Below are 25,210 nucleotides of genomic sequence, written 5' to 3' on the forward strand. Positions count from 1 at the left end.
ACAATCATAAGGAAAATGGAAAGAGTGACGTTTTCTCTCTCAGTGTCTGGGCAAGTTCTCATTGAGAAACTTAGCAGGAATGACACATTGATTTCACATCAGCTCAACATGCAGTATGTGATGTTTCTGTGCTCAGTGTATCCATATGTGCATGTTAATAATAATATAACGTTTACTACACAAAATACTGATGTTCATGAACGAGTCAAATCTTTTGAACGGCTCTTTTAAGTGAATGATGAAAACCGCACCGCGGTTGCGAGCCGTTTGTTTGGAAGCATTTTTGTAGACAAATTGCCCGGGTTTTTGTGCAACCCGGCTGGACTGGAAAATGAGTCCGGAGTCAAAAGATACGTATCAGCATTTGGATTTAACGGCTCTGGTTACCGGTAATTGTTTTGCTTTGGATTTGCAAAGTGGTTCAGGTACACACATCAGGTAGGATAGTGTAAATGTATTGTAATATATCATATTACACTCAAATATATACAAACCCCGTTTCCATATGAGTTGGGAAATTGTGTTAGATGTAAATATAAACGGAATACAATGATTTGCAAATCATTTTCAACCCATATTCAGTTGAATATGTTACAAAGACAACATATTTGATGTGCAAATAATCATTAACTTTAGAATTTGATGCCAGCAACACGTGACAAAGAAGTTGGGAAAGGTGGCAATAAATACTGATAAAGTTGAGAAATTCTCATCAAACACTTATTTGGAACATCCCACAGGTGTCCAGGCTAATTGGGAACAGGTGGGTGCCATGATTGGGTATAAAAGCAGCTTCCATTAAATGCTAAGTAATTTACAAACAAGGATGGGGTGAGGGTCACCAATCTGTAAGCAAATTGTCGAACAGTTTTAGAACAATATTTCTCAACGAGCTATTGCAAGGCATTTAGGGATTTTACCATCTACAGTCCTTAAAATCATTAAAAGGTTCAGAGAATCTGGAGAAATCACTGCACATAAGCGATGATATTACGGATCGTTGAACCCTCAGGCGGTACTGCATCAAAAACAGACATAAGTGTGTAAAGGATATCACCACATGTCCTCAGTAACACTTCATAAAACTACTGTCAGTAACCACAGTTGGTTGCTACATCTGTAAGTGCAAGTTAAAACTCTGCTATGGAAAGCAAAACCCATTTATCAACAACACCAAGGAACGCAGCTGGCTTTCCTGGGCCCGAGCTCATCTAAGATGGACTGATGCAAAGTGGAAAGGTCCACATTTCAAATTATATTTGGAAACTTTGGACGTGGTGTCCTCCGGAACAAAGAGGAAAATAACCTTTCAGATTGTTGTATAGGCGCGAGGTTAAAAAGCCAGCATCTGTGATGGTATGGGGGTGTATTAGGGCCTGAGGCATGGGTAACTTACACGTCTATGAAGGCACCATTAATGCTGAAAGGTCCATACAGATTTTGGAGCAACATATGTTGTCATCCAAGCAACGTTATCATGGACGGCCCTGCTTATTTCAGCAAGATAATGCCAAGCCATGTGTTACAACAGCGTGGTTTCGTAGTAAAAGAGTGCGGACACTTTCCTGGCCCGTCTGCAGTCCAGACCTGTCTCCCATTGAAAATGTGTGGCGCATTATGAAGCAGAATATCGCGGTACTATACTAACCGAACCACCCTAACCCCAATATATACCGTATTTTTCGGACTATAAGTCGCAGTTTTTTTCATAGTTTGGCCGGGGGTGCGACTTATACTCAGTGGGAAATTATTAACACATTACCGTAAAATATCAAATAATATTATTTAGCTCATTCACGTAAAAGACTAGACGTATAAGATTTCATCGAATTTGGCGATTAGGAGTCTCAGATTGTTTGGTAAACGTATAGCATGTTCTATATGTTATAGTTATTTGAATAACTCTTACCATAATATGTTACGTTAACATAGCAGGCACCTTCTCAGTTGGTTATTTATGCGTCATATAACGTACACTTATTCAGCCTGTTGTTCACTGTTCTTTATTTATTTTAAATTGCCTTTCAAATGTCTATTTTTGGTGTTGGGTTTTATCAAATCAATTTCCCCAAAAATTGCGACTTATACTCTAGAGCGATTTATATATGTTTTTTTCCTTCTTTATTTTTGCATTATCGGCAGGTACGACTTATACTCCAGAGCGACTTATACTCCGAAAATTATGTTACTCTATGTGTAGGTTTACTTAGTCTGATCCATATTTTGTCTTTATAACTGCTACCAGTTATTGTTTTCTTTATAAAAACTAATTACTTTTAAAACACTACTTGAACAACTCTTTAAAAGAAACATTTTTTTCAAGATCTGGCTCCCTTCAAGAGCTGAATACCATTTCTAATAAAAAAAAAAAAAAAGTTCAGTCAAACGATAAATTTTTCAAATCAGATTAATCTTGGGGGCTCTGTGAATTCGTTCGATGAAATATAATTCATTTTCAATCTATTGTAATTGTGTTTTAGAGACTTAAAATAAGGACAATATAAATGCGCTTACTGTGTTTTGGCAACACATTTAACATCTAGTTCATGTTAACAAAAAACTTAGGGGGGTACACTTGGGTTTTTTCTTTTGACTTATAAATGTGTTATTTTAGGATTGAAGTGCTTTCGGGAAAATAAAAATATTTCCTGAAGAGTGTACATACAATATAATTATTTTATAAGTTTTATAAGTACCGTATTTCCTTGAATTGCCGCCGGGGCGCTAATTAATTTAAAACCTCTTCTCACTCCTGCGCTTACAAAAGGCAGGCGGTTAAAGTAAGCATGCGCTAATTATTTTAAAACCTCTTCTCACTCCGGCACTTACCAAAGGTATGCAGTAAAAATTTGAGTGTGATGTAAGCTTGGACCTTAAATCCTACTGAATAGCTCTTAATCTGTTTCCCTTTATGCGATTTCAAATGACCGGAATTGAAATCAGCCTCCTCCATTTTGAAAACGATGACAGGGGAAGTGTCACTCGTGACGTCACGAGTTTGACCAGGCGGTAATACTAAGCATCCGCTAATTATTTTGGGAAGCGAGTTTGACCCGGCAGTAATTCAAGGCAGGCGCATACTATATGCCCTGCTGCAATTCAAGGAAATATGGTATATATTTTTGTCGTGTTTTGTTTGTACTCAGATATTCCATTCAGAGGGCCAACGTTTTACATATTGACTTGTTTGGTTCTGCAGCCTGCCATTACCAGATCAACTGCACTTTTGAGCATGCCTGACTTTGTGGACGATCTGTCTAAAATGCGTTTTAAGGATTTTGAGTCATTTGCCCCTGCAGATGGGTTAACTGCATTATATATTTTTTTAAATCAAATTATTAATGAAGATGGACTAATCCATATTGATGCAGTAATTTTGACAGTCCTACTCTACAAAATGTATGTTTAAAGGGGAACATTATCACAATTTCAGAAGGGTTAATACCAATAAAAATCAGTTCCCAGTGGCTTATTTTATTTTTCGAAGTTTTTTTCAAAATTTGACCCATCATGGAATATCCCAAAAAAAGGCTTTAAAGTGCCTGATTTTCGCTAGCTGTAAATCCACCCGTCCATTTTCTTGTGACGTCACATAGTGACGCCAATACAAACAACATGCCGGATAGAACAGCAAGATATAGCGACATTACCTCGGATTCAGACTCGGATTTCAGCGGTTTAAGCGATTCAACAGATTACGCATGTATTGAAACGGATGGTTGGCGTGTGGAGGCATATAGCGAAAACGAAATTGAAGAAAAAACTGAAGCTATTGAGCAAATAGCTATTGAAGCTATTCGGCGATCGCCTACTAACCAACGATTGCATATTTTGACCAGTGGAGTAACTTAAATCCGTCGATTGGTAAGTGTTTGTTTGGCATTAAATGTGGGCGGAGGGAAAGGCTGGATGCAAATATAGCTACAAATGTACATACAGTTAGCCTAAATAGCATGTTAGGATCGATTAGCTGGCAGTCATGCCGCGACCAAATATGTATGATTAGCACATAAGTCAATAACATCAACAAAACTCACCTTTGTGATTTTGTTGACTTTATCGTTGGAAATGCATCTGCTTTGAGTGTCGCAGGATATCCACACATTCTTGGCATTTCTGCCATGTTAGCATCGATTAGTTGTCTTCAAGTTGTCTTACGTGCTCCACGTAAGACAACTTGAATCTGTCCCTGATCGTGTTGTTACACCCTCCGACAACACATCGACGAGGCATGATGTCTCCAAGGTACGGAAAACAGTCGAAAAAACTGAAAAAAACAGAGCTGATTTGACTCGTGTGTGTAATGTGTTTGAGAAAATGGCGGATTGCTTCCCATTGTAACGTCACGGGTGAAAGGTCATTCCTCCGACAGCGAACAATTGAAAGGCTTTTAAATCGCCAAATTCACCCTTTTAGACTTCGGAAATCGGTTAAAAAAACATATGGTCATTTTTCTGCAACATCAAGGTATATATTGACGCTTACATAGGTCTGGTGATAGTGTTCCCCTTTAATTACTCGTTTAAATTCCTCGAAAGCTTGTTCTCCAAGGCATACTAACAGTTTTTTGTATTGTAAGTATAGCCAGCTAAGTAAGTCAGGTCAAAGTAAGTGCATTCACATGCTTAATAATGTGCTCAGTGGCTGCCAGAATGTCAATTCTGCTCATGATTCACTCACCCTGGATTGACCCACCATCTATTAATACGCCAATGGCTGTACTTTGTGGAGCAGGTTGAGCCAGGATATTATTCCATCATAAAGTAAAAGGATACGTAAACTAGTTGGACTCTGAATTGAAGGGAAAACTGTATTTGCTCTGGCCCGGCTTTCAGCAATGTAGTCAGAGTTTGACATTATTCATGGAACCTTATGAAATTAAAGTACTTAGGCTAGGGTACACATCTCAAAACGTCCCTTGTGGCTCCTGCGGGGGGAACAACCGTAGTATTTCAGGACAGAGGTTAAACTACAACACTAAGCTGTAAAAGTGTAATTTTGGCACTACCTCACGGTTGTAGAGCTCGGGGATATTCTGCAGTGTACGAGCATGTAAAACTGAAAACTTGTGTATTAGATGTCAATGTGAAATCAGCGAACTACAGCATGTCTGACCCCAGCAACGGGCAACTCTTCTAAAACTGTAAATGAGGTATTTTCTATAGCAACTGACACTTGATGTACATGGTGGCACTGGGGGCATATTTCCCCTCCCAGCTAATAACCACAGCCATACCAACATTACTAACCATAAAGCCCTTAGGATGCCAGTCTGTGCCTTGCTTTCCCATGATCCTTCGACTCTCCCTTCCCATGCTGCAATGGAGTTCTTGTGCTGGTGTCAAAGGGTCAGCGTCTTCCCTGGTGAATGTTGAGCCCGTGGGAGAGAGGGCGGTCCGGTCACTCCTGCAGAATGAGCAAAGCAAGGGATTGCTGTGGTGTTGACAGCAGGGCTTTACAGGCCCTCAATAAAATCCAATTATGGGTCTGAATTTTTTGCCTGTGTTTGTGTTTTTTTGGATTCAAATAGCCATGGCTTACAGTTTGCATGACAGCGGTTATGTAATTTATGAAACTCAAGATGGTTCCCCCACAAGGACATGCTTTCAGTCTGAAATATTTTTCGGGGTTAGGCAGGGATGAGCATGGTTCTACCCGAAATATTTCCTCATTTTGGGATTTGATGATGGTGGTGGTGGCGAGAACACTGTCTAAAGTTACTCCAAATTCACTTTGGTTAAGATGTGGTGACTGCGCGGCCATCTGCTAGCTGTTTGTACACAAATTAATTTGTGCTTCCTTTTAATTTGGCATCCTATATATATATAGTCCAATGAACTTTTAACGCCACTGTCTCCGTGACTTTTCCTGTTTTGTCTCAAAATGTGCTTTTTGGAAAGGGATTGGCAATCTGGCTCATAATTTAGCTGCTAATCACGTCATTTCTGGTTGTATTATAGTCATAAAACTATTATTAATCTACTTGCTAATTTACAGTTATTATCCGGTTACTTTCAGTTGTAACATTGTTCTATCTACACTCCTACATAGTAATGTTGGGTGATACTACAAATTTGGGTATCGATCTAATAGAATAGAATAGAAAGTACTTTATTGATCCCTGGGGGAAATTCAGCACCACAGTTTGCTCATAATAAACAATAATAATAATAAATAATATATGACATATATATAATATATAATATATGAATAATATAAATATATTCTACATATATTCTACATTTAAGTGCAGTCAAGGAACATATGCATTATACAGTCTGATGGCTGTCGGTATGAAGGACCTCCTGTGTCGTTCCGTGTTACATATAGGGAGTCTGAGCCTTCCACTGAACATGCTCATTCTCTCCGCAAGGTCCGAGTGTAGTGGGTGGGAGGTGTTGTCCACAATGGCTAGGAGTTTTCCTCTCTGACACCACCGCCAGCGAGTCCAGCTCCACTCCCACCACGTTACTGGCCTACCAAGTAGTTACAGGGGCAGGATAGATCATACCAATACCGATGCTGATTCTTAAAATGTTCAAAATTGTTAAAAGGTTACCTTTTTGATTACAACTATAATCTGACAAAAATAAAATACAATATCATTAGCCTATCATTATGACTATGATTAAAAAATATTTGCCTCCTGTGTTCGGGGACTTATTTCCCGAGTTTGCAAACAATAACAAAAATAAAAAGAGATTGTTGATAATCAAAAATATCGATCTGTAGTATCTACCATATACTGATACTATATTTGGTGTCGCTACTGTCAATATTTGTATCGATCCATCCACCTCTGTTCGCATTCAACAGCTCTATCTTAGCGGTTAGCATATCCTACTAAAATGTGTAGTGCAGGATTTTTACTGTAGCTATTCCTTGTCTTCCAGTGATAATTGTAAGAAACAGTTTATTTTACGCCATGGAGGCAATGATTGCTGACCTAAAAGTGACTTTTCACTGTGGAGGGACGTTGGCCATTAGCTCGCTAGCAAGAATGTTGCAGTGCTTTGAGGATGTGTTTGCTCGCCTGTCGCTGTCAAACTTGCAAGACACAGTGAGAATATGTCATCAACATGCATTATCACGATATAACGATAGTATTAAAAGCTCTATTGTATTCTGACAAATGTATAACATTTATATCATGGGTTCTAAAACTGTAGTACGTGTAGTATGGGGCTCCATCGAGTGGTACAACAAATAATCACTTAAATAAATATTCAAACTGGTGTTATCCCGATACCAATATTTTGGTACCGGTACCAAAACTATTTCAATACTTTGCTGTACTTTTTTAAATAAAGGGAACCACAAAAATTGCAGCATTGGCTTCATTTTAACAACAAATCTTACAGTACATTAAACATATGTTTTTTTTTGCAAATTTGTTCTTAAATAAAATAGCAAACATACAAGACAACTTGTCTTTTATTAGTAAGTAAGCAAACAAGGTTCCTAATTTAGCTGCTGACATATGCAGTAACATATTGTGTCATTTTCCATTTTATTATTTTGTCAAAATTATTAAGGACAAGTTGTAGAAAATGAATTATTAATCTACTTGTTCATTTACTGTTAATATATGCTAACTTTCTCTTTTAACATGTTCTATCTACACTTCTGTTAAAATGTAGTAATCATTTATTTTTCTTTTGTTTGATACTCTACATTAGTTTTGGATGATACCACAAATTTGGGTATCAATCCGAAACCAAGTCGTTATTGTTAAGATCCGCTTTTCGGATCACTACATATTCTTGATTATTGTTTCTTTTCTGTATCACATTTTGTAGTCTGACCTTTATTTCCTGTTTAGTCCGTCACCATGGTTACACATTGATTTCACCTGCTACTCACGGTCCCGCACACCTGCTACAGTTAATCACCTTCACTATATAAGCCTTCCTCTTTTGTTTGTTCAGTCTGGGTTTGTAATTTGCTCTCACGCAACGGTACATCTGCTTTGATCATTTGCTTTCACGCAATTCTTACTATTCTCGCGAGCTCTCACGCTACGCACCTATTTCTTAGCTCTCATGCTAAATGTTTTATTTTTCCCTTTTGTGTGCCTACGTGCCAGTTTAATTTCCTATTTTGTATATCCTAGCTCTCATGCTAGTGTCTTTGGTTTGCCTTTTGTTAGCTCCAGTATCTTTGTTCTTTAGCTCCTTTTATTTGTTAAATAAATCTGTTAAACCTTACCTTGCTGTGTTCACGTTTTGACGCATCCACGAAGTAATCAACTTTGGCAGCCACCATGCCACACAGGCGTAATAGTTATAGGATCATACATTGGTTATATTCAAAGTCCTAATGTGTCCAGGGACATATTTCCTGAATTTATAAACACAATATAAATGAAAAAACGAAAGAAGATGTTGTGATGCCCAAAAATATCGACGTAATCACAGTAGTATCGACCAGATACGCTCCTGTACTTGGTATCAATACAGCGGATGTTAGGTGTAAATCCACCATAGGTGTTAGTTTACATTTGTGACTGACCGATACTTTTCAGAGGGGGTATAGTAGCTAACATGATTCATTAGTATCGCGGTACTATACTAATACCAGTATCTGTACAACCCTAATTCAAACTCTTTATTACTGTTCAAACTGTGTGTAATTTTACAGTGGCCAAAAACCTTAAATGCACTCTTTGAATAAAACCAATAGCCTTGTTATAATAAATATTTAGGCCTACTACATTTTTTAATGTTAGTCATTAGGGTGGTACTTGGAGAGCCAAGTGTTTTTTGAGATGAAAAAAAGGTGGAGAACCACTGATTTTGTTGCAGATCCTCTATATCGCGCAACCCTACTTTTGAAGGATTTAAGGCAGGGGTCAGCAACACGCGGCTCTGGAGCCGGATGCGGCTCTTTAGCGCCGCCCTATTGGTCTTCTGGAGCTATTCCAAAAATATATGAAAAATGGAAATGATGAGGGGAAAAAACATTTTTTTTCCTTTAATTTGGTTTCTGTAGGAGGACAAACATGACACAAACCTCCCTAATTGCTATAAATCACACTGTTTATGCTTCACTGATTCGAGTATTTGGCGAACGCCATTTTGTCCTACGAATTTTGGCGGTCCTTGAACTCACCCTAGTTTGTTTACAATTTACATGTATAACTTTCTCCGACTTTCTAAGACGTGATTTATGCCACTTCTTTTTCTGTCTCATTTTGTCCACCAAACTTATAACGTTGTGCATGAATGCACAAAGGTGAGTTTTGTTGATGTTATTAACTTACAGGTGCTGGTCATATTATTAGAATATCATGAAAAAGTTGATTTATTTCATTAATTCCATTTAGAAAGTCAAACTTGTAGAATGTATACATTCATTCCAAACAGACTGATACATTTCAAGTTGTTTTTTGCCAAAAAGGAGATGATTATAGCTGACAACCAATGAAAACCCTAAATCCAACATCTCAGAAAATTAGAATATGGTGAAAAGGTCAGATATTGAAGACACCTGGTGCCACACTCTAATTAGCTAACTAACTCAAAACACCTGGAAACGCCTTTAAATGGTCTCTCGTTTTGATTCTGTATGACACACAATCATGGGGAAGACTGCTAACTTGACAACTGTCCAAAAGATGACCATTGATATTTTAAAGAAGGAGGGCAAGACACAAAAGGTCATTGCCAAAGAGGTTGGATATTCCCATAGCTCTGTGTCCAAGCACATTAATTCAAGCAAAAAGATCTGCAACTAAGTATTGATTGCCGTACATGCTGAAACTTTCCATGTTCAACTTTTCAGTTAGCCCACATTTCAAAAAAATATTTTTTGGTACTAGTCGTAACTAATATTCTAATTTTCTGAGATACTGAATTTGGGATTTTCAGTAATTGTCAGTACTAATCATCAAAATTGAAAGAAATAAACATTTCAAATATATCACTATGTGTGTAATGAATTGATATAATATGTAAGTTTCACGTTCTGAATATAATTACTGAAATAAATCAACTTTTTCATGATATTTTAATAATATGAACAGGACCTGTATGTGGGCTAATCAGACATATTTGGTCACTGCATGACTGTAAGCTAATCGATGCTAACATGCTATTTAGGCTAGCTGTATGTATATATTGCATCATTATGCCTCATTTGTAGCTATATATGAGCTCATTTAGTTTACTTTAAGTCCTCATAATTCAATTTATAACTCATGACACACTATCTCTATGGCTTTTAATTCATTGCGGCTCTAGACAGATTTGTTTTTGTATTTTTGGTCCAATATGGCTCTTTCAACATTTTGGGTTAAGGAAACCCACACTTTGTATCAAATTGCATTCATTCACATTTTGCTGTGTTGTTTGTATCCAAAGATAGTTATGTTATTGCATGTTACTGAGCTAAAAAGTCTGTGTGTGTGGTAATATCCCAGACATGGAGACTGAACCTTCCTTAACATTAACTCCAGCTATCATTTGCGCATACTGACAGCAGAAAAACACAGACCAATGTGTGTGTGCGGTTAGGATAAGCATGTTGACAGGGCCACAGTAGTTGTCTGACAATATCTCAGCTTGTTGTCTTACCTAAAAACTTTCTGAAGAGACACCCAGCAGTCCTTGAGCTCACCCTGCTTCTGTGTTACTCCGGCAGCCAAGGCAGGATGGAGATTAGACAGCTGTGACACGCTCACATCTAACATCTAGCACACACACATGCCTGCAGGTTAGGTAGAGAAGGTTTCTGCAAAACACTTCTGTGTCTGCTACTATGTGGAGTTTTAGTAAAAACGATATTTCCTACCATGATTTGACTGGCAATGTCTCGGATTTCCCTGTCTCCGAAGAGGTCAGGCTCTTTGGAGGCCTTTATGCTTTTCATCTGGGAGGAAGTAGAGTTAGTTCTTAGTGGCGTCACTTCCAAAAGGAATAGCGAAAATAAAGACAACAATACCATGTTATTGATGATAAATATTGTGTTGTCGGCCTGCTGGTAGAAGGATGACACCTCTAATGCGAGATGAAGATTGTCTTGGTGTTTTTTCAGGTGTGACTGGACTTTCAGCCACCTGTACACGTAAAGCAGAGCTCAAATAGTATCGCTCATTTACTGTAGTACAGGGGTGTCAAACGTACGGCCCGAGGGCCGGATCAGGCCCGCAAACAGGTTTTTTCCGTCCCGTGGGATGAGTTTGCAAAGTATAAAAATGAGCCGAAATTTTTTGAATGAAAGAAACTGCTGTTCTAAATGTGTCCACTGGATCAGTGGTTCTCAAATGGGGGTACGCGTACCCCTGGGGGTACTTGAAGGTATGCCAAGGGGTACGAGAGATTTTTAAAAAATATTCTAAAAATAGCAACAATTAAAAAAATCATTTATAAATATATTTATTGATAATATGAATGTAAGTTCATAAACTGTGAAAATAAATGCAACAATGCAATATTCAGTGTTGACAGCTAGATCTTTTGTGGACATGTTCCATAAATATTGATGTTAAAGATTTATTTTTTTGTGAAGAGATGTTTAGAATTAAGTTCATGAATCCAGATGGATCTCTATTACAATCCCCAAAGAGGGCACTTTAAGTTGAAGATTACTTCTATGTGTAGAAATCTTTATTTATAATTGAACCACTTGTTTATTTTTCAACACGTTTTTAGGTATTTGTATATTTTTTTTCCAAATAGTTCAAGAAAGACCACTATAAATGAGCAATATTTTGCACTGTTATACAATTTAATACATCAGAAACTGATGACATGGTGATGTATTTCTTTATCTCTTTTTTTCAACCAAAAATGCTTTCCTCTGATTAGGGGGTACTTGAATTAGAAAATGTTCACAGGGGGTACATCACTGAAAAAAGTTTGAGAACCACTGTACTGGATGTTGCAATACCAATTCTGTGTATATCTTTGTGGCTGATGCTACATATGTAAAACAAAATAAACCACATGTTGTTAGTACGTCAGTCGAGGAAAATGAGCAAACTACATAAATAACATACTGTAATTTGATCTTGATAAACATTTTTTTTATCTTGATAGATTGAAATTGAACACCAATGAGTGACTGATGAAAATTATACCATGATTTATTCAGAAAGTATAGATAACAAGAAGTAAAGTTATTATACTATCAACCGCAACATGTAAGTGTAAAAAAGACAAACCAACAACATTATGATTTGTACATTTTCAAAAAGTTCTTGTTCTATTTCAAAACAAACAATCAATTTTACCAGCCTGGCCAACTTGAGAGTAGATTTTTCTCTGTGTGGCCCCCGGTCTAAAATGAGTTTGACACCCCTGCTGTAGTAGTTCATCTTGAGGGGCACTCACATTTTATTGATGTTTTTCCGCCTGCTGGAAATACTTTTGCTGTCTGCCTTCCCTTGTTTCTCTAGTTTGAGGGCCAAATGATTGATCTCTTCGTGGAGGGTTCTGTGTAACTGCTCATCCTGCAATAAAAAAAATCAAACTAAAATTCAATTATGACGGGAGTTGTCTTTGCACCGTCAATTTTTTTAGTTGCCCATTTATTAATGATGTATGTCTAAAGATAATTTAAAAAAAATCTGATTAATCACACTTTTGAATCTCAATTAATCATGGTTAGTCACAGCTTGTTATTCACCTTAAATCAACTTAAAAAGAGTCCAATATTTTGACACAATTACAATTTCATTGTCAGGCTGTCAAACAGGATTTTTTTTTTTAACTTGAATACACGTCATTTATTTGCTCAAAACCTGTTAATAGTTTTATGTAAACTGTTAACAGGTTTTGAGCAAATATATATATATATATATATATATATGTGTGTGTGTGGGAAAAATCACAAGAATACTTAATCTCTACAGAACTGTTTCATGAGGGGTTCCCTCAATCGTCAGGAGATTTTAAAAACTCCTGACCATTGAGGGAACCCCTCATGAAACAGTTCTGTAGAGATGATCGAGCACTATTCTCTGGATAATCTAATTAAGACACACACACACACATATATATATATATATATATATATATATATATATATATATATATATATATATATATATATATATGTATATATCCATCCAACCATTCATTTTCTACCGCTTATTCCCTTCGGGATTGCGGTGGGCGCAGGAGCTTATCTCAGCTAAAATTTGGCGGAAAGCTTGTTACAACCTGGATAAGTCGCCACCTAATCGCGGGGCCAACACAGATAGACAGACAACATTCACACTCACATTCACACACTCGGGCCAATTTAGTGTTACCAATCAATCTATCCCCAGGTGCATGTCTTTGGAGGCGGGAGAAAGCCGGACTACCCTGAGGGAACCCACGCAGTCACGGGGAGAACATGCAAACTCCACACAGAAAGATCCCGAGCCTGGGATTGAAGTCAGGACTTTCGTATTGTGAGGCACATGCACTAACCCCTGCTTCACTGTGCTGCCCTGCCGCACTGCCATCCTCAGTAAAGAAGGTAAATGATTAATATGGTTAATGCAATCATTTTTTAGTGATTAATCACATGATTTACACATTTTTGACAGCCTTATTTAAAATGGTAAATTGTTGTATATGTGAAATGCTTACAGTATGTTTATTAATGATGCAAGGTTATTGTTATTGCTCACCTGTTTCAAATCTAAAATTCTTCTGGTTAGCTGCATTTTGTCAACATTTCCCCCCATGACATTTATAAGAGACTGCTCCTCTTCCTGTTAGCACACATAAAAGTCAGAGTTTATAGTCTCTCTTTGTTGTAAAACCAGCCATTGTTTTCCATTTTTACACGCACTACAATTACGCAACATAATCCTAGGACCAAGACCAACAAAGAGAAATAGCTCCTAGCATGATGATAACAACAGATACTAAGTTTCGGTGAAACTAAATAAAGAACATCAATTAACCTTCACCCAGACGTAGTGATATAGCCATGTGGTTTATCACACACATTTAACTGCCATTAATTATTTGTAAAGCAGTTTTGTTCATAATTAATATTCATACAACAAATGATACAAATTGCAAAACCAGTCCAAACATTTGGTGCTTTTGCTTTAAGGACTAGAACTTTACCTTCTCTTTAATCCAAGCTTCTAGTTTATCCACTTTTTTGTTGAACTCCTGCACATTTTTGGCCCCTCCCAGCACCCTGGACTGATTGGTGGCGGTCTCTTTCAGAATGTTCCATTGGTCTTTTAGCTGGCTCAGCTGCTTCTTCACAAGGTCAGAGGTCGGATTCAGCTTGCAGATAAGTTGATCGCCTGTCTTTTAAAAAAAAAAAAAGACAGGCAAAAGAAGACAGTGTTCACTGAAAGTCAAGTGTCATAGGAAACAAAACCCACGCCTTGGGGATGTCAGCACCAATGTTTGAAGTCCGGCATTAATTATTTGGATACAGCGTTTAAAAAAAACTTCAGCTTCTCAGTTTTAGTTTGCTGGTTGCTCGGCGACTAGGAGAACAAAAGTTGTAAACTCGCTTACAGAAGCACAAGGTTCTACTTTCTCATGGTTTACTGGAAATCTTCTCGCATGTAACAAAATTAAAATAATAATAATTAAAAAAAAAATAAAAAGCACCGGTACTCTTTCAAAAGTGATATTTTGGGAAAAAATAGTTTTTTCAATCAAGGAAACAATCACTATAAAATATTTAGAAAAAAAAAAATTGTACATTTTAAAGTAAAAAAGTATTTTTTTTGTAAAAGTTTTGGTGTTTTTTTTTTTTGTTTTTTTTTTACCGAATTACTGTAGATTAAAAAACAGTACCAATTTTAATTTTACGGTAAAATTCTGGCTCCTGAGTTGGCAGGTTTTTTTCACCATACAATCTGTGGTCGTTTTTATGGTGCATTACTGTTAATTTAAAAACGATATATCTGTTAATTTATGGTAAAATTTTTGCAACTGATATGCCTTTTTTTTTTTTAACCAAAAAATCTACTTTATTTTTTTATTTTTTTTACAGTGTAGTAGCACGTATACCAGGGGTGTCAAACTCAAATACAGAGTGGGCCAAAATTCTAAACTGAACAAAGCCGCGGGCCAAAGTTGAACAACTTAACATTTTAATAGGGACCCAAACAAGTTTTGCATTGAATATTGAACAAGCAAGGCTTATATAACTTTATTATGATATGCAAAATAGAGTTTTTTTGGTAGCGGGGGTGTATAATGTAGCGTCCCGGAAGAGTTGGTGCTGCAAGGGTTTCTGGGTATTTGTTCTGTTGTGTTTATGTTGTGTTACGGTGCGGATGTTCTCCCGAAATGTTTGGTGTGGGTTCACAGTGTGGTGTAACAGTCTTCAAGTTGTTTATATGGCCACCCTCAGTGTGACCTGTATGGCTGTTTACCAAGTATGCCTTGCATTCACTTGTGTGTGTGTAGAAGCTGCATATATTGCGTGACTGGGCCGGCACGCTGTTTGTATGGAGGAAAAGCGGACGTGACGACAGGTTGTAGAGGATGCTAAAAGCAGTACCTTTAAGGCACGCCCCCAATATTGTTGTCCGGGTGGAAATTCGGGAGATTGGTTGCCCTGGGGGAGGGGGGGCACTGAAATTCGGGATTTTCCTGGAAAAATCGGGAGGGTTGGCAAGTATGAAAATTAGCGTTGAATACGGTGATACAGCGGCACCGCCACTGTATAATACCGGCGGGCCAGCTCTAATGTTAATTTATTATTGCCTCAAGGGCCAAATGAAATTACACGGCAGGCCAAATTTGGCCCGCGGGCCAGAGTTTGACACCCATGATGTATACGATGGATAATACTTCAAATTGAGACCTCCACGACTCAGTTGCTGGGAATTATTATGAAATACTGACTATATTTTTATTTTTGTTGTGTTTTCATTGCATCAGGTGGACCACATACCCATGTTTTGACCGTAACCTAACTATTTAGAATTTTCCCTTACCTGAACAACTTTGTAGCAAAACAGCATTTTAACAACACAGCAAAATTACACACATGAGTAAGACCAAAATGTATATCCATCCATCCATCCATTTTCTACCGCTTATTCCCTTTGGGGTCGCGGGGGGCGCTGGTGCCTATCTTAGCTACAATCTGGCGGAAGGCGGCGTACACCCTGGACTGGACAAGTCGCCATCTCATTGCATGGCCAACACAGATAGACAGACAACATTCACACTCACATTCACACACAAATTGTGTATATAACGTTTAAATAAAACTTGAATAAAAATTAGGACGTAATAAAGTGTAAATACAAAATGTTACAATCCTAACTGGTGCGTGTAGGTAAATACCCACACTGCATACAACGTAGTATTGAGCAAATACTGTGAATACTTATGTACATGTGATGTTTTAGTTTTGTATTTTTAATACATTTGCAATAAAAAAAAATACTTTTCACATTGTCGTTATGGAGTATTTTGTGTCAAATTGTGTGCACAAAAATGTATTTATTTCTTTTCGGAATAAAGCTGTATAACAAAATGTGGGAAAAGTGAATACTTTCCGATTACACTGTATGCCTGTGCATTAAAAAAAAACGTCTCCCAAAGGAATGAGTCGCATCTGCGAAATTGTTCCAATTGTTAAGTTAAGAGAGCCATTTAAAATACTTTTGCAAACAACACATCTCTTCTTGGCACCTATAGTCTATCACCTAAAATGGAAACAACACCCATCCCTATTCAACGCCAGTAACAGTGAGCAGTTGGCAGGTGGAGCGCTCCATTACCTGGTAAATGTTCATCGATCCATGCATTTGGTTACCTGGTTGAGCTGGATGAGGGTGTTGTCAAAGTCTTTGAGGTCTCTCTGGAGGATCTGTGAGGCTTCATCCCAGTCCTGCAGGGGGCAGCACTGAATTTTAGAGTCATCCTTCAGGTCTTGCCGTTTGCTTTTCATCCATTTCTCAGCCTACAAACGGATTTACTTCAAGTCAGTACAATACAATTATCAGTTGTTTTGATGTCTCTTTAAGGCATAAGCACATTTCATAGGACTGCTTCAGGTCTGTTGAAGGACAGCCCACATCTGCTGGTTGCATGATATCATATGTGTGATGTCTCAAGGAGCGGTGGTAAAGTGAGTAAATACGGTGCTGATCAAGGGAGAACATAGGCTTAAAGTGTTTCAGATTGATCAAAAAAGCACTTTGTTCTCCAATGTCATGTTATTCAGAGCTGACATTTTGCCTGGCCAATTACAGGACAGCGCTGCATAAGGCTTTGTCTTGCAGAGCTGACTTTTTTGGGGAATGACATAAGAGGCGGGAGCTCAAAAATAGGTGGCAAAAGTCCAAAGCATGTGGAAAGTTATCATTTGTTTGCAATAAAGCATCCCGTTTGAAGGCCAAGGACTCATTGAGTCACGATGATTGAATCAATAAATTAATAAAGTCTGGCACTTCCAGTTCTAAACAAGACTGTAGTTGGTGACAGAAAAGCTGTTATTTTCCAGAGAGCTACTCTTATCTTACAGACTGTTAAATTGCTCTTCAGTGCACAAATAAGCCATTGCATGTCAACACATCATGCCTAAATAGATATACATAGTGACTGCTGTTAGATAATAAATATAATAAACTAATTTCCTTGTCTGCATTTAACATCAAGACCACACATGACATCTCCCCGAAACAACGCTTTGCCTGAGATGAAAACGCATGATGTCACTTTGCCTCAGAGAAGCGGCGACTTTATGAGGCCTCTGAGGCATTCGAGGTATTTATGTGTAGAACAGGAGGAAAAGAGCTTGACAAAGTGGGCGTGGGCCTATCTCCCCAAACTGGCAGGCTCACAATGATCTCATACAGGAAGTCTACGATTCCCTTGTTTCTTCCTGTCCACTTCTGCACAACAATGGCCTGTTGATCCAAACGTACAGTTGGGCCTTAGTCAAGCAGTTCAGATGTTGCATATTTAATCAATGTGAAAAATCTGTGCGCACTCTCAAAAAGGGACTTGCTAATGTCATCGCTTGCTAAGTATATTTAGAAAGCAAGACTGGCCATATTTCAGACTACCTGTTAAGGCCCCATTTACAGTTATCCAGGGTCAATCACACCTAACCTTATCCGTGTCCACACACAACAATGCCACCGTCTAAGACCCCTTACCCCCATCCGCCTGCCGACGCAACGCAACATAGTACGCATGTGCAAAAAATGCGCACGTCATAGTCACATCCAGTTTTGCTTTGTGTGCAAGTTCTTAAATTTAACATATCTGAACAATATCCAGTGTTGTGGTATTTCAGTTAAATGAAATCCTTTGTGCTGTGGGGCCTTATTGTGGTGAATCACACCAGAGCCATCATAAATGTATCAAATCTTTATGAGACACGTAAACATTGTGATAAAGAACATTTTACATCAATCAAACTAGGGATCTAGATATCTGGTCAGGACACTCCTCACTCTTTTGCCTTCACCTTCATTGTCGATTCGTTTTTGGTGACTTTATACAGTGGGGCAAAACAGTATTCAGTCAGCCACCGATTATGCAAGTTTTCCCACTTAAAATGATGACAGAGGTCTGTAATTGTCATCATAGGTACACTTCAACTGTGAGAGACAGAATGTGAAAAAAAAACAGGAATTCACATTGTAGGAATTTGAAAGAATGTATTTGTAAATTATGGTGGAAAATAAGTATTTGGTCAAACATTCAAAGCTCTCACTGATGGAAGGAGGTTTGGGCTGAAAATCACACGATACATGACCCCATTCATTCTTTCTTTAACACGGATCAATCGTCCTGTCCCCTTAGCAGAAAAACAGCCCCAAAGCATGATGTTTCCACCCCCATACTTCACAGTAGGTGTCGTGTTCTTGGGATGCAACTCAGTATTCTTCTTCCTCCAAACACGACGAGTTGAGTTTATACCAAAATGGATACATGGATGATACAGCAGAGGATTGGGAGAATGTCATGTGGTCAGACGAAACCAAAATAGAACTTTTTGGTATAAACTCAACTCGTCGTGTTTGGAGGAAGAAGAATACTGAGTTGCATCCCAAGAACACCACACCTACTGTGAAGCATGGGGGTGGAAACATCATGCTTTGGGGCTGTTTTTCAGCTAAGGGGACAGGACAATTGATCTATGTTAAGGAAAGAATGAATGGAGCCATGTATCGTGAGATTTTGAGCCAAAACCTCCTTCCATCAGTGAGAGCTTTGAATGGTTGACCAAATACTTATTTTCCACCATAATTTACAAATAAATTATTTAAAATTCCTACAATGTGAATTCCTGGATTTTTTTTCACAGTCTGTCTCTCACAGTTGAAGTGTACCTATGATGAAAATTACAGACCTCTGTCATCATTTTAAGTGGGAGAACTTGCACAATCGGTGGCTGACTAAATACTTTTTGCCCCACTGTATACTCTGGACCTAGACGTTGAGTCTGCGACATACATGGCAGACAATAACAGATATGGTCTGCTTTGTCAGTCCAAATGCATTTGCCATTTTCTTCGGCGGCCAGGTAATACAAAGCACACGCTACCATTTTTATCACATCCACGGGAGCCTGCATTCTCGTTGTCTCTCCTTCGACAAATGGACAAAGTTTTTCGCTAAGTAGAATCACAGCTGACCAGGCCGGACATTCGAAAGTTCTCTTGCCGTCTGAGAAGTGTTGTATCCCAAATAGCTGCAATCGCTTTCTCTTAAGGTATTCATGTGTGATTTCCACAAGCGTCTTTACATGTAGAAGAAGGAGAAACAGGGCATGTCTGGATGACTAGCTTTCATATTTCCAGTGTTTAGCTCCGAGTTACGAAACTGCTTTTTTATGAAGCTGGCTGTGGGCGTTCTTTCTGATGTCACTTCCTTTGTGGGCGTGGTCTTTCTTCCTCTCCGAAACAGTCAATGAGTCCATACAAAGCTAAAAGCCGGAGATTCCAGAATTACATGAATGACATACCCGTGCGAAAATCTGTCCGAGGAGGGGAACCCTGACGCTGGTTTTGTCTGTTTGAAACCGGCCTCAGGCTAAATAATTATTCATCCATCCATCTTCTTCCGCTTATCCGAGGTCAGCCTAAGCAGGGAAGCCCAGACTTCCCTCTCTCCAGCAACTTCTTCTAGCTCTTCCCGGGGGATCCCGAGGCGTTCCCAGGCCAGCCGGGGGAAATTGTCTTCCCAACGTGTCCTGGGTCTTCCCCGTGGCCTCCTACCGGTTGGACGTGCCCTAAACACCTCCCTAGGGAGGCATTCGGGTGGCATCCTGACCAGATGCCCGAACCACCTCATCTGCCTCCTCTCGATGTGGAGGAGCAGCGGCTTTACTTTGAGTTCCTCCCGGATGGCAGAGCTTCTCACCCTATCTCTAAGGGAGAGCCCCGCCACACGGCGGAGGAAACTCATTTCAGCCGCTTGTACCCGTGATCTTATTCTTTCGGTCATGACCCAAAGCTAATGACCATAGGTGAGGATGGGAACGTATATCGACCGGTAAATTGAGAGCTTTGCCTTCCGGCTCAGCTCCTTCTTCACCACAACGGATCGGTACAACGTCCGCATTACTGAAGACGCCGCACCGATCCGCCTGTCGATCTCATGATCCACTCTTCCCCCACTCGTGAACAAGACTCCTAGGTACTTGAACTCCTCCACTTGGGGCAGGGTCTCCTCCCCAACCCGGAGATGGCATTCCACCCTTTTCCTGGCAAGAACCATGGACTCGGACTTGGAGGTGCTGATTCTCATTCCGGTCGCTTCACACTCGGCTGCGAATTCATTTAAGGCATGGGTGTCCAACTCTGGCCCGCCGGCCAAATCTGGCCCGCCGTTTAATTTTATTTGGCCCTTGAGGCAATATCAAATTAACATTAGAGCTGGCCCGCCCGTAACACCAAATTCACCGCTAATACTCATACTTGCCAACCCTCCCGATTTTCCCGGGAGACTCCCGAAGTTTAGTGCCCTTCCCGAAAATCTCCCTGGGCAACCATTCTCCCGATTTCCACCCGGACAACAATATTGGGAGCGTGCCTTAAAGGCACTGCCTTTAGCGTCCTCTACAACATGTCGTCACGTCCTCTTTTCCTCCATATAAACAGCGTGTTGGCTAAGTCACATAATATAGTGTATGTGGCTTTCACACACACATATGCGAATGCCATGCATACTTGGTCAACAGCCACAAAGGTCACACTGAGGGTGGCCATATAAACATCTTTAACATTGTTACAAATATGCGCCACACTGTGAATCCACACCAAACAAAAATGACAAAACACATTTTGGGAGAACAACCGTACCGTAACACAACATAAACACAACAGAACAAATACCCAGAACCCCTTGCAGCACTAACTCTTCCAGAACGCTACTATATACAACCCCTGCTACCACCAAACCCCGCCCACCTTATTTTTATTTTATTTTCAAATTTATTAGCCTGTGGAAAAAGTTAATGTCGATATTTACCTCAGAAGGCTGCAAATAGAAAAGAGGCATTAATTTTTTAAAATACATTTTATTTAATAAACCACTGATGTTTTTTCGTTTGTTTTTTGAAAGTTGATTTTGCACTATTACGTTATATAAGCTCTGCCTGTTCCATGAGAGGAAGCCGGAGTCCCTGGAGGTAACCCACGCAGTCACGGGGAGAACATGCAAACTCCACACAGAAAGATCCCGAGCCCGGGATTGAACCCAGGATTACTCAGGACCTTCGTATTGTGAGGCAGATGCACTAACCCCTGGTTCACCGTGCTGCCCTATTTAAGCCTTGCTTGTTCAATATTCATTGCAAAACTTGTTTGGGTCCCTTTTAAAAGGTTAATTTGTTCAACCTTGGCCCGCGGCTTTGTTCAGTTTTAAATTTTGGCCCACTCTGTATTTGAGTTTGACACCCCTGATTTAAGGGGTTAAACGACTTAGTGTGGACATGGCCCAAAATAGCAATTTCAAATAAAAACCAGAACATGAGAGTCAATTTTTACACGTTGTAAAACGCTGACCACTGCGCCACACTTTTACCTGCTTGGGTAATGCAACTTTGCCCCGAAAACGTTCTATTCTTTGTCATGGAAAAAGGTGGATGAAAGTTGTGATGTGTAGCAGAACAGCCTGTAAGACAGATGGTGTGCTTCTCGGCTTTGCAACCTTAGCCTTAAACATTAGGCGCATTTCCCGGGGAAAAAAAAACGGAATATCCATTAGAACGAGCAATCAACTCCATGTAAAACAAACATGTCTCGCCCTTCAACATGTGCTCAAAGAGACGCCTTTGACTTTTTAGCACATTCTCAGGGTGTCGCTTCTAAATTCAAGCACCTCGCAAAGGTTGTTGACATTAGCAACTTTCTCCAGAGCTTGTTTTCAACACACCGTGAGCTTGACACATCCAATTTTTCTTATTGCTAGAAATACTGTGCTTCTTTCTTGGACGGATTGACTGGACAAACGTCCCTCTGCCAGGCTCACACCGGTCCACCGACATGGAAGCAAAGATGAGATAACACGACCTGTTCCGCAGCTCAGCAGAGCCTTGCGGGGCCAAAGGCGTGAAGAGATGGAGCCAAACAATGATCTCATCCCAAAATAATTGCTTCACTTGTGGCGTTTTTCCCTCCTTGCCTCAACCGCTCTTTCAGTTCTGGTGACACAATAAGATACAGTTCATATTTTGGTTGGTCCGACATGCAGCTCCCGTAATATGGTGCTTAGAAATTAAATAGAACTTCAGAAATACTGAAAATACAAACTAAAGTAGATCTAAAAGCCATATACTGCAATACAATAGCAATGTTACAAATGAAAACCATACATTTTAGGGCAGATATGATTATTTCAGGATTTCTTCCATTTACTTTCCATTTAATTGTCCTTATTTTAATGTCACCACTAATTCAAACCCTTTTTTTATGTTCTATTTACTTTTATTACCTTTTCTTTTTGTCCTTGCCTACATATTCTCCTTCATGTAGGTCAGGGATCGGCCACCCAACATGTTGAAAGAGCCATATTGGACCAAAAATACAAAGAATTAGACCGTCTGGAGCTGCTAAAAGTTAAAAGCCTTATGTAAGTGTTATAATGAAGGCAACACAATAAGTAAGTGTCTCAGAGGGTTAGAAAACTCTTAGAAATTACTGGCCTAAAACTGCCAAAGGTATGGATGTGGGTGCCCTAGTTAAAGGAAAGGACAGGCTGTCTTCTTCTAATGAATTTATTAAAGTTAAAGTTAAAGTACCAATGATTGTCACACATATACTAGGTGTGGCAAAATTACTAATTTTACCAACAAAACGTTTGCTGTGGTCTGGAACAACATGGTACACAATCAGAAATGCAGCCAATATACAGATACTGTGTCATGAGACATGCAAATATAAATTAAATACACACAGGACAAAAGGGAGGGAAATTAAATGAGCGCAACTATACCTACAGACGAGGCATAATGATGCAATGTGTACACATAGCTAGCCTAAATATCATGTTAGCATGGATTATTAGCACTCCACGAAAGTCAATAACATCAACAAAGCTCACCTTTGTCCATTCACGCACAGCATAAAATGTTTGGTGGACAAAATGAGACAAAGGAGTGGTATAAAACACGTCTTTCTGTGGCAGCAACGGAGAAAGTTGTACACGTAAACCAACTACGGTGAGTTCAAGGACCGCCAAAATTAGTGGGACAAAACGGTGCTGGTCAAATACTGGCATCAGTGACGCATAAACATATTAAACAGTGGGTTTTCTAACAATTAAGAAGGTTTGTGTTATGTGTGTCCTCCTACAGAAACGTTATTAAAACACACAAATATATTTTTCCCCCATCTTTTTCCATTTTTGAAAAAGTTCCAGGGAGCCACCAAGGCGGTGCTAAAGAGCCGCGGGGTTGCTGACCCTCGATCTAAATCATTGTATTTTCATATTTAAGTATTCTAAGTCTATGGATTATTTTAGTAGTTGAGTAATCTATCAATCAGGTCGTTTGATTAATCGAGTAAACGGATAAAACACATTTCATTGCTTAAATGCTTAACTTAGTGAAAATAGTTGAAATAAACAACGTGTTTTCTGTTTGCCAAAACTGTCATTCTTTGTTCTCATAAATGCAACTTTGAAATTGCAATTTTAACATGTGTGCATTGATAAAAATAAACATTGAAAAAAAAAAAAAACCCACAGCAGCCACACACCACAGCTCTGATTCAGCGGCCATGCGAAAAAACCATGTCTGTGTATTTAAAGTTCCAGGTACCCAATGTGATCTGAATTATGTACATTTTTATTAATTAGACTTTTTGAATGAATAATCGAAGCAACAGAATATAAATCAAAGCTTTTTTGTAATCGAATAATTGATTTTATCGTTTAATCGTAACAGCTCTAACCCCTATTTTCCACATTTCTCTTACTTTGGTTTCCTTAACACTGCATACACTATACACAATCATTAACTCCTACTTGTTTAATATAAAAAAAAAAAAAATCAAAAACCTTCCTTTCTTTTCCTTACACGGGAGGTCAACAAAAGTGAAATACAAGCAATATGCAAATGTCAACATGTAAAACAGGGGTGTCAAATTCAAATACAGAGTGGGCCAAAATTTAAAACTGAACAAAGCCGCGGGCCAAGGTTGAACAAATTAACCTTTTAAAAGGGACCCAAACAAGTTTTGCAATGAATATTGAACAAGCAAGGCTTAAATAGGGCAGCACGGTGAACCAGGGGTTAGTGCATCTGCCTCACAATACGAAGGTCCTGAGTAATCCTGGGTTCAATCCAGGGCTCGGGATCTTTCTGTGTGGAGTTTGCATGTTCTCCCCATGACTGCGTGGGTTCCCTCCGGGGACTCCGGCTTCCTCCCATGGAACAGGCAGAGCTTATATAACGTAATAGTGCAAAATCAACTTTCAAAAAACAAACGAAAAAACATCAGTGGTTTATTAAATAAAATGTAATTTAAAAAATGAATGCCTCTTTTCTATTTGCAGCCTTCTGAGGTAAATATCAACATTAACTTTTTCCACAGGCTAATAAATTTGAAAATAAAATAAAAATAAGGTGGGCGGGGTTTGGTGGTAGCGGGGGGTGTATATTGTAGCGTTCTGGAAGAGTTAGTGCTGCAAGGGGTTCTGGGTATTTGTTCTGTTGTGTTTATGTTGTGTTACGGTGCGGTTGTTCTCCCGAAATGTGTCTTGTCATTTTTGTTTGGTGTGGGTTCACAGTGTGGCGCATATTTGTAACAATGTTAAAGTTG

General features: G+C 39.0%; 1 protein-coding gene and 1 long non-coding RNA gene across 8 annotated transcripts in view; one reads left to right on the top strand and one right to left on the bottom strand.

Moving 5' to 3' along the window:
* Positions 1-25,210, bottom strand: part of LOC133559181 (uncharacterized) — an 80,548-nt gene that overhangs the window by 46,913 nt on the left and 8,425 nt on the right. For 3 of the 5 annotated variants that reach the window (XM_061910665.1, XM_061910668.1, XM_061910664.1), the window contains exons 3-10: positions 16,744-16,890; positions 14,070-14,261; positions 13,622-13,705; positions 12,333-12,451; positions 10,942-11,056; positions 10,792-10,869; positions 10,575-10,690; positions 5,250-5,406 (exon numbers count right to left, since the gene is read on the bottom strand). In XM_061910665.1, the coding sequence (XP_061766649.1) occupies positions 5,250-5,406; positions 10,575-10,690; positions 10,792-10,869; positions 10,942-11,056; positions 12,333-12,451; positions 13,622-13,705; positions 14,070-14,261; positions 16,744-16,890 (1,008 nt within the window). The remainder of the gene's footprint in view (positions 1-5,249; positions 5,407-10,574; positions 10,691-10,791; positions 10,870-10,941; positions 11,057-12,332; positions 12,452-13,621; positions 13,706-14,069; positions 14,262-16,743; positions 16,891-25,210) is intronic. The other 2 variants (XM_061910666.1, XM_061910667.1) reach the window with 2 other exon arrangements.
* The window catches only part of LOC133559183 (uncharacterized), a 56,296-nt gene continuing 44,362 nt past the window's right edge, over positions 13,277-25,210 (top strand). For all 3 annotated transcript variants that reach the window (XR_009808117.1, XR_009808118.1, XR_009808116.1), the window contains exon 1: positions 13,277-13,467. This is a non-coding gene — a long non-coding RNA (uncharacterized LOC133559183). The remainder of the gene's footprint in view (positions 13,468-25,210) is intronic.

The sequence above is a fragment of the Nerophis ophidion genome, linkage group LG09, assembly GCF_033978795.1.
Source record: "Nerophis ophidion isolate RoL-2023_Sa linkage group LG09, RoL_Noph_v1.0, whole genome shotgun sequence".
Lineage (NCBI taxonomy): Eukaryota > Metazoa > Chordata > Actinopteri > Syngnathiformes > Syngnathidae > Nerophis > Nerophis ophidion.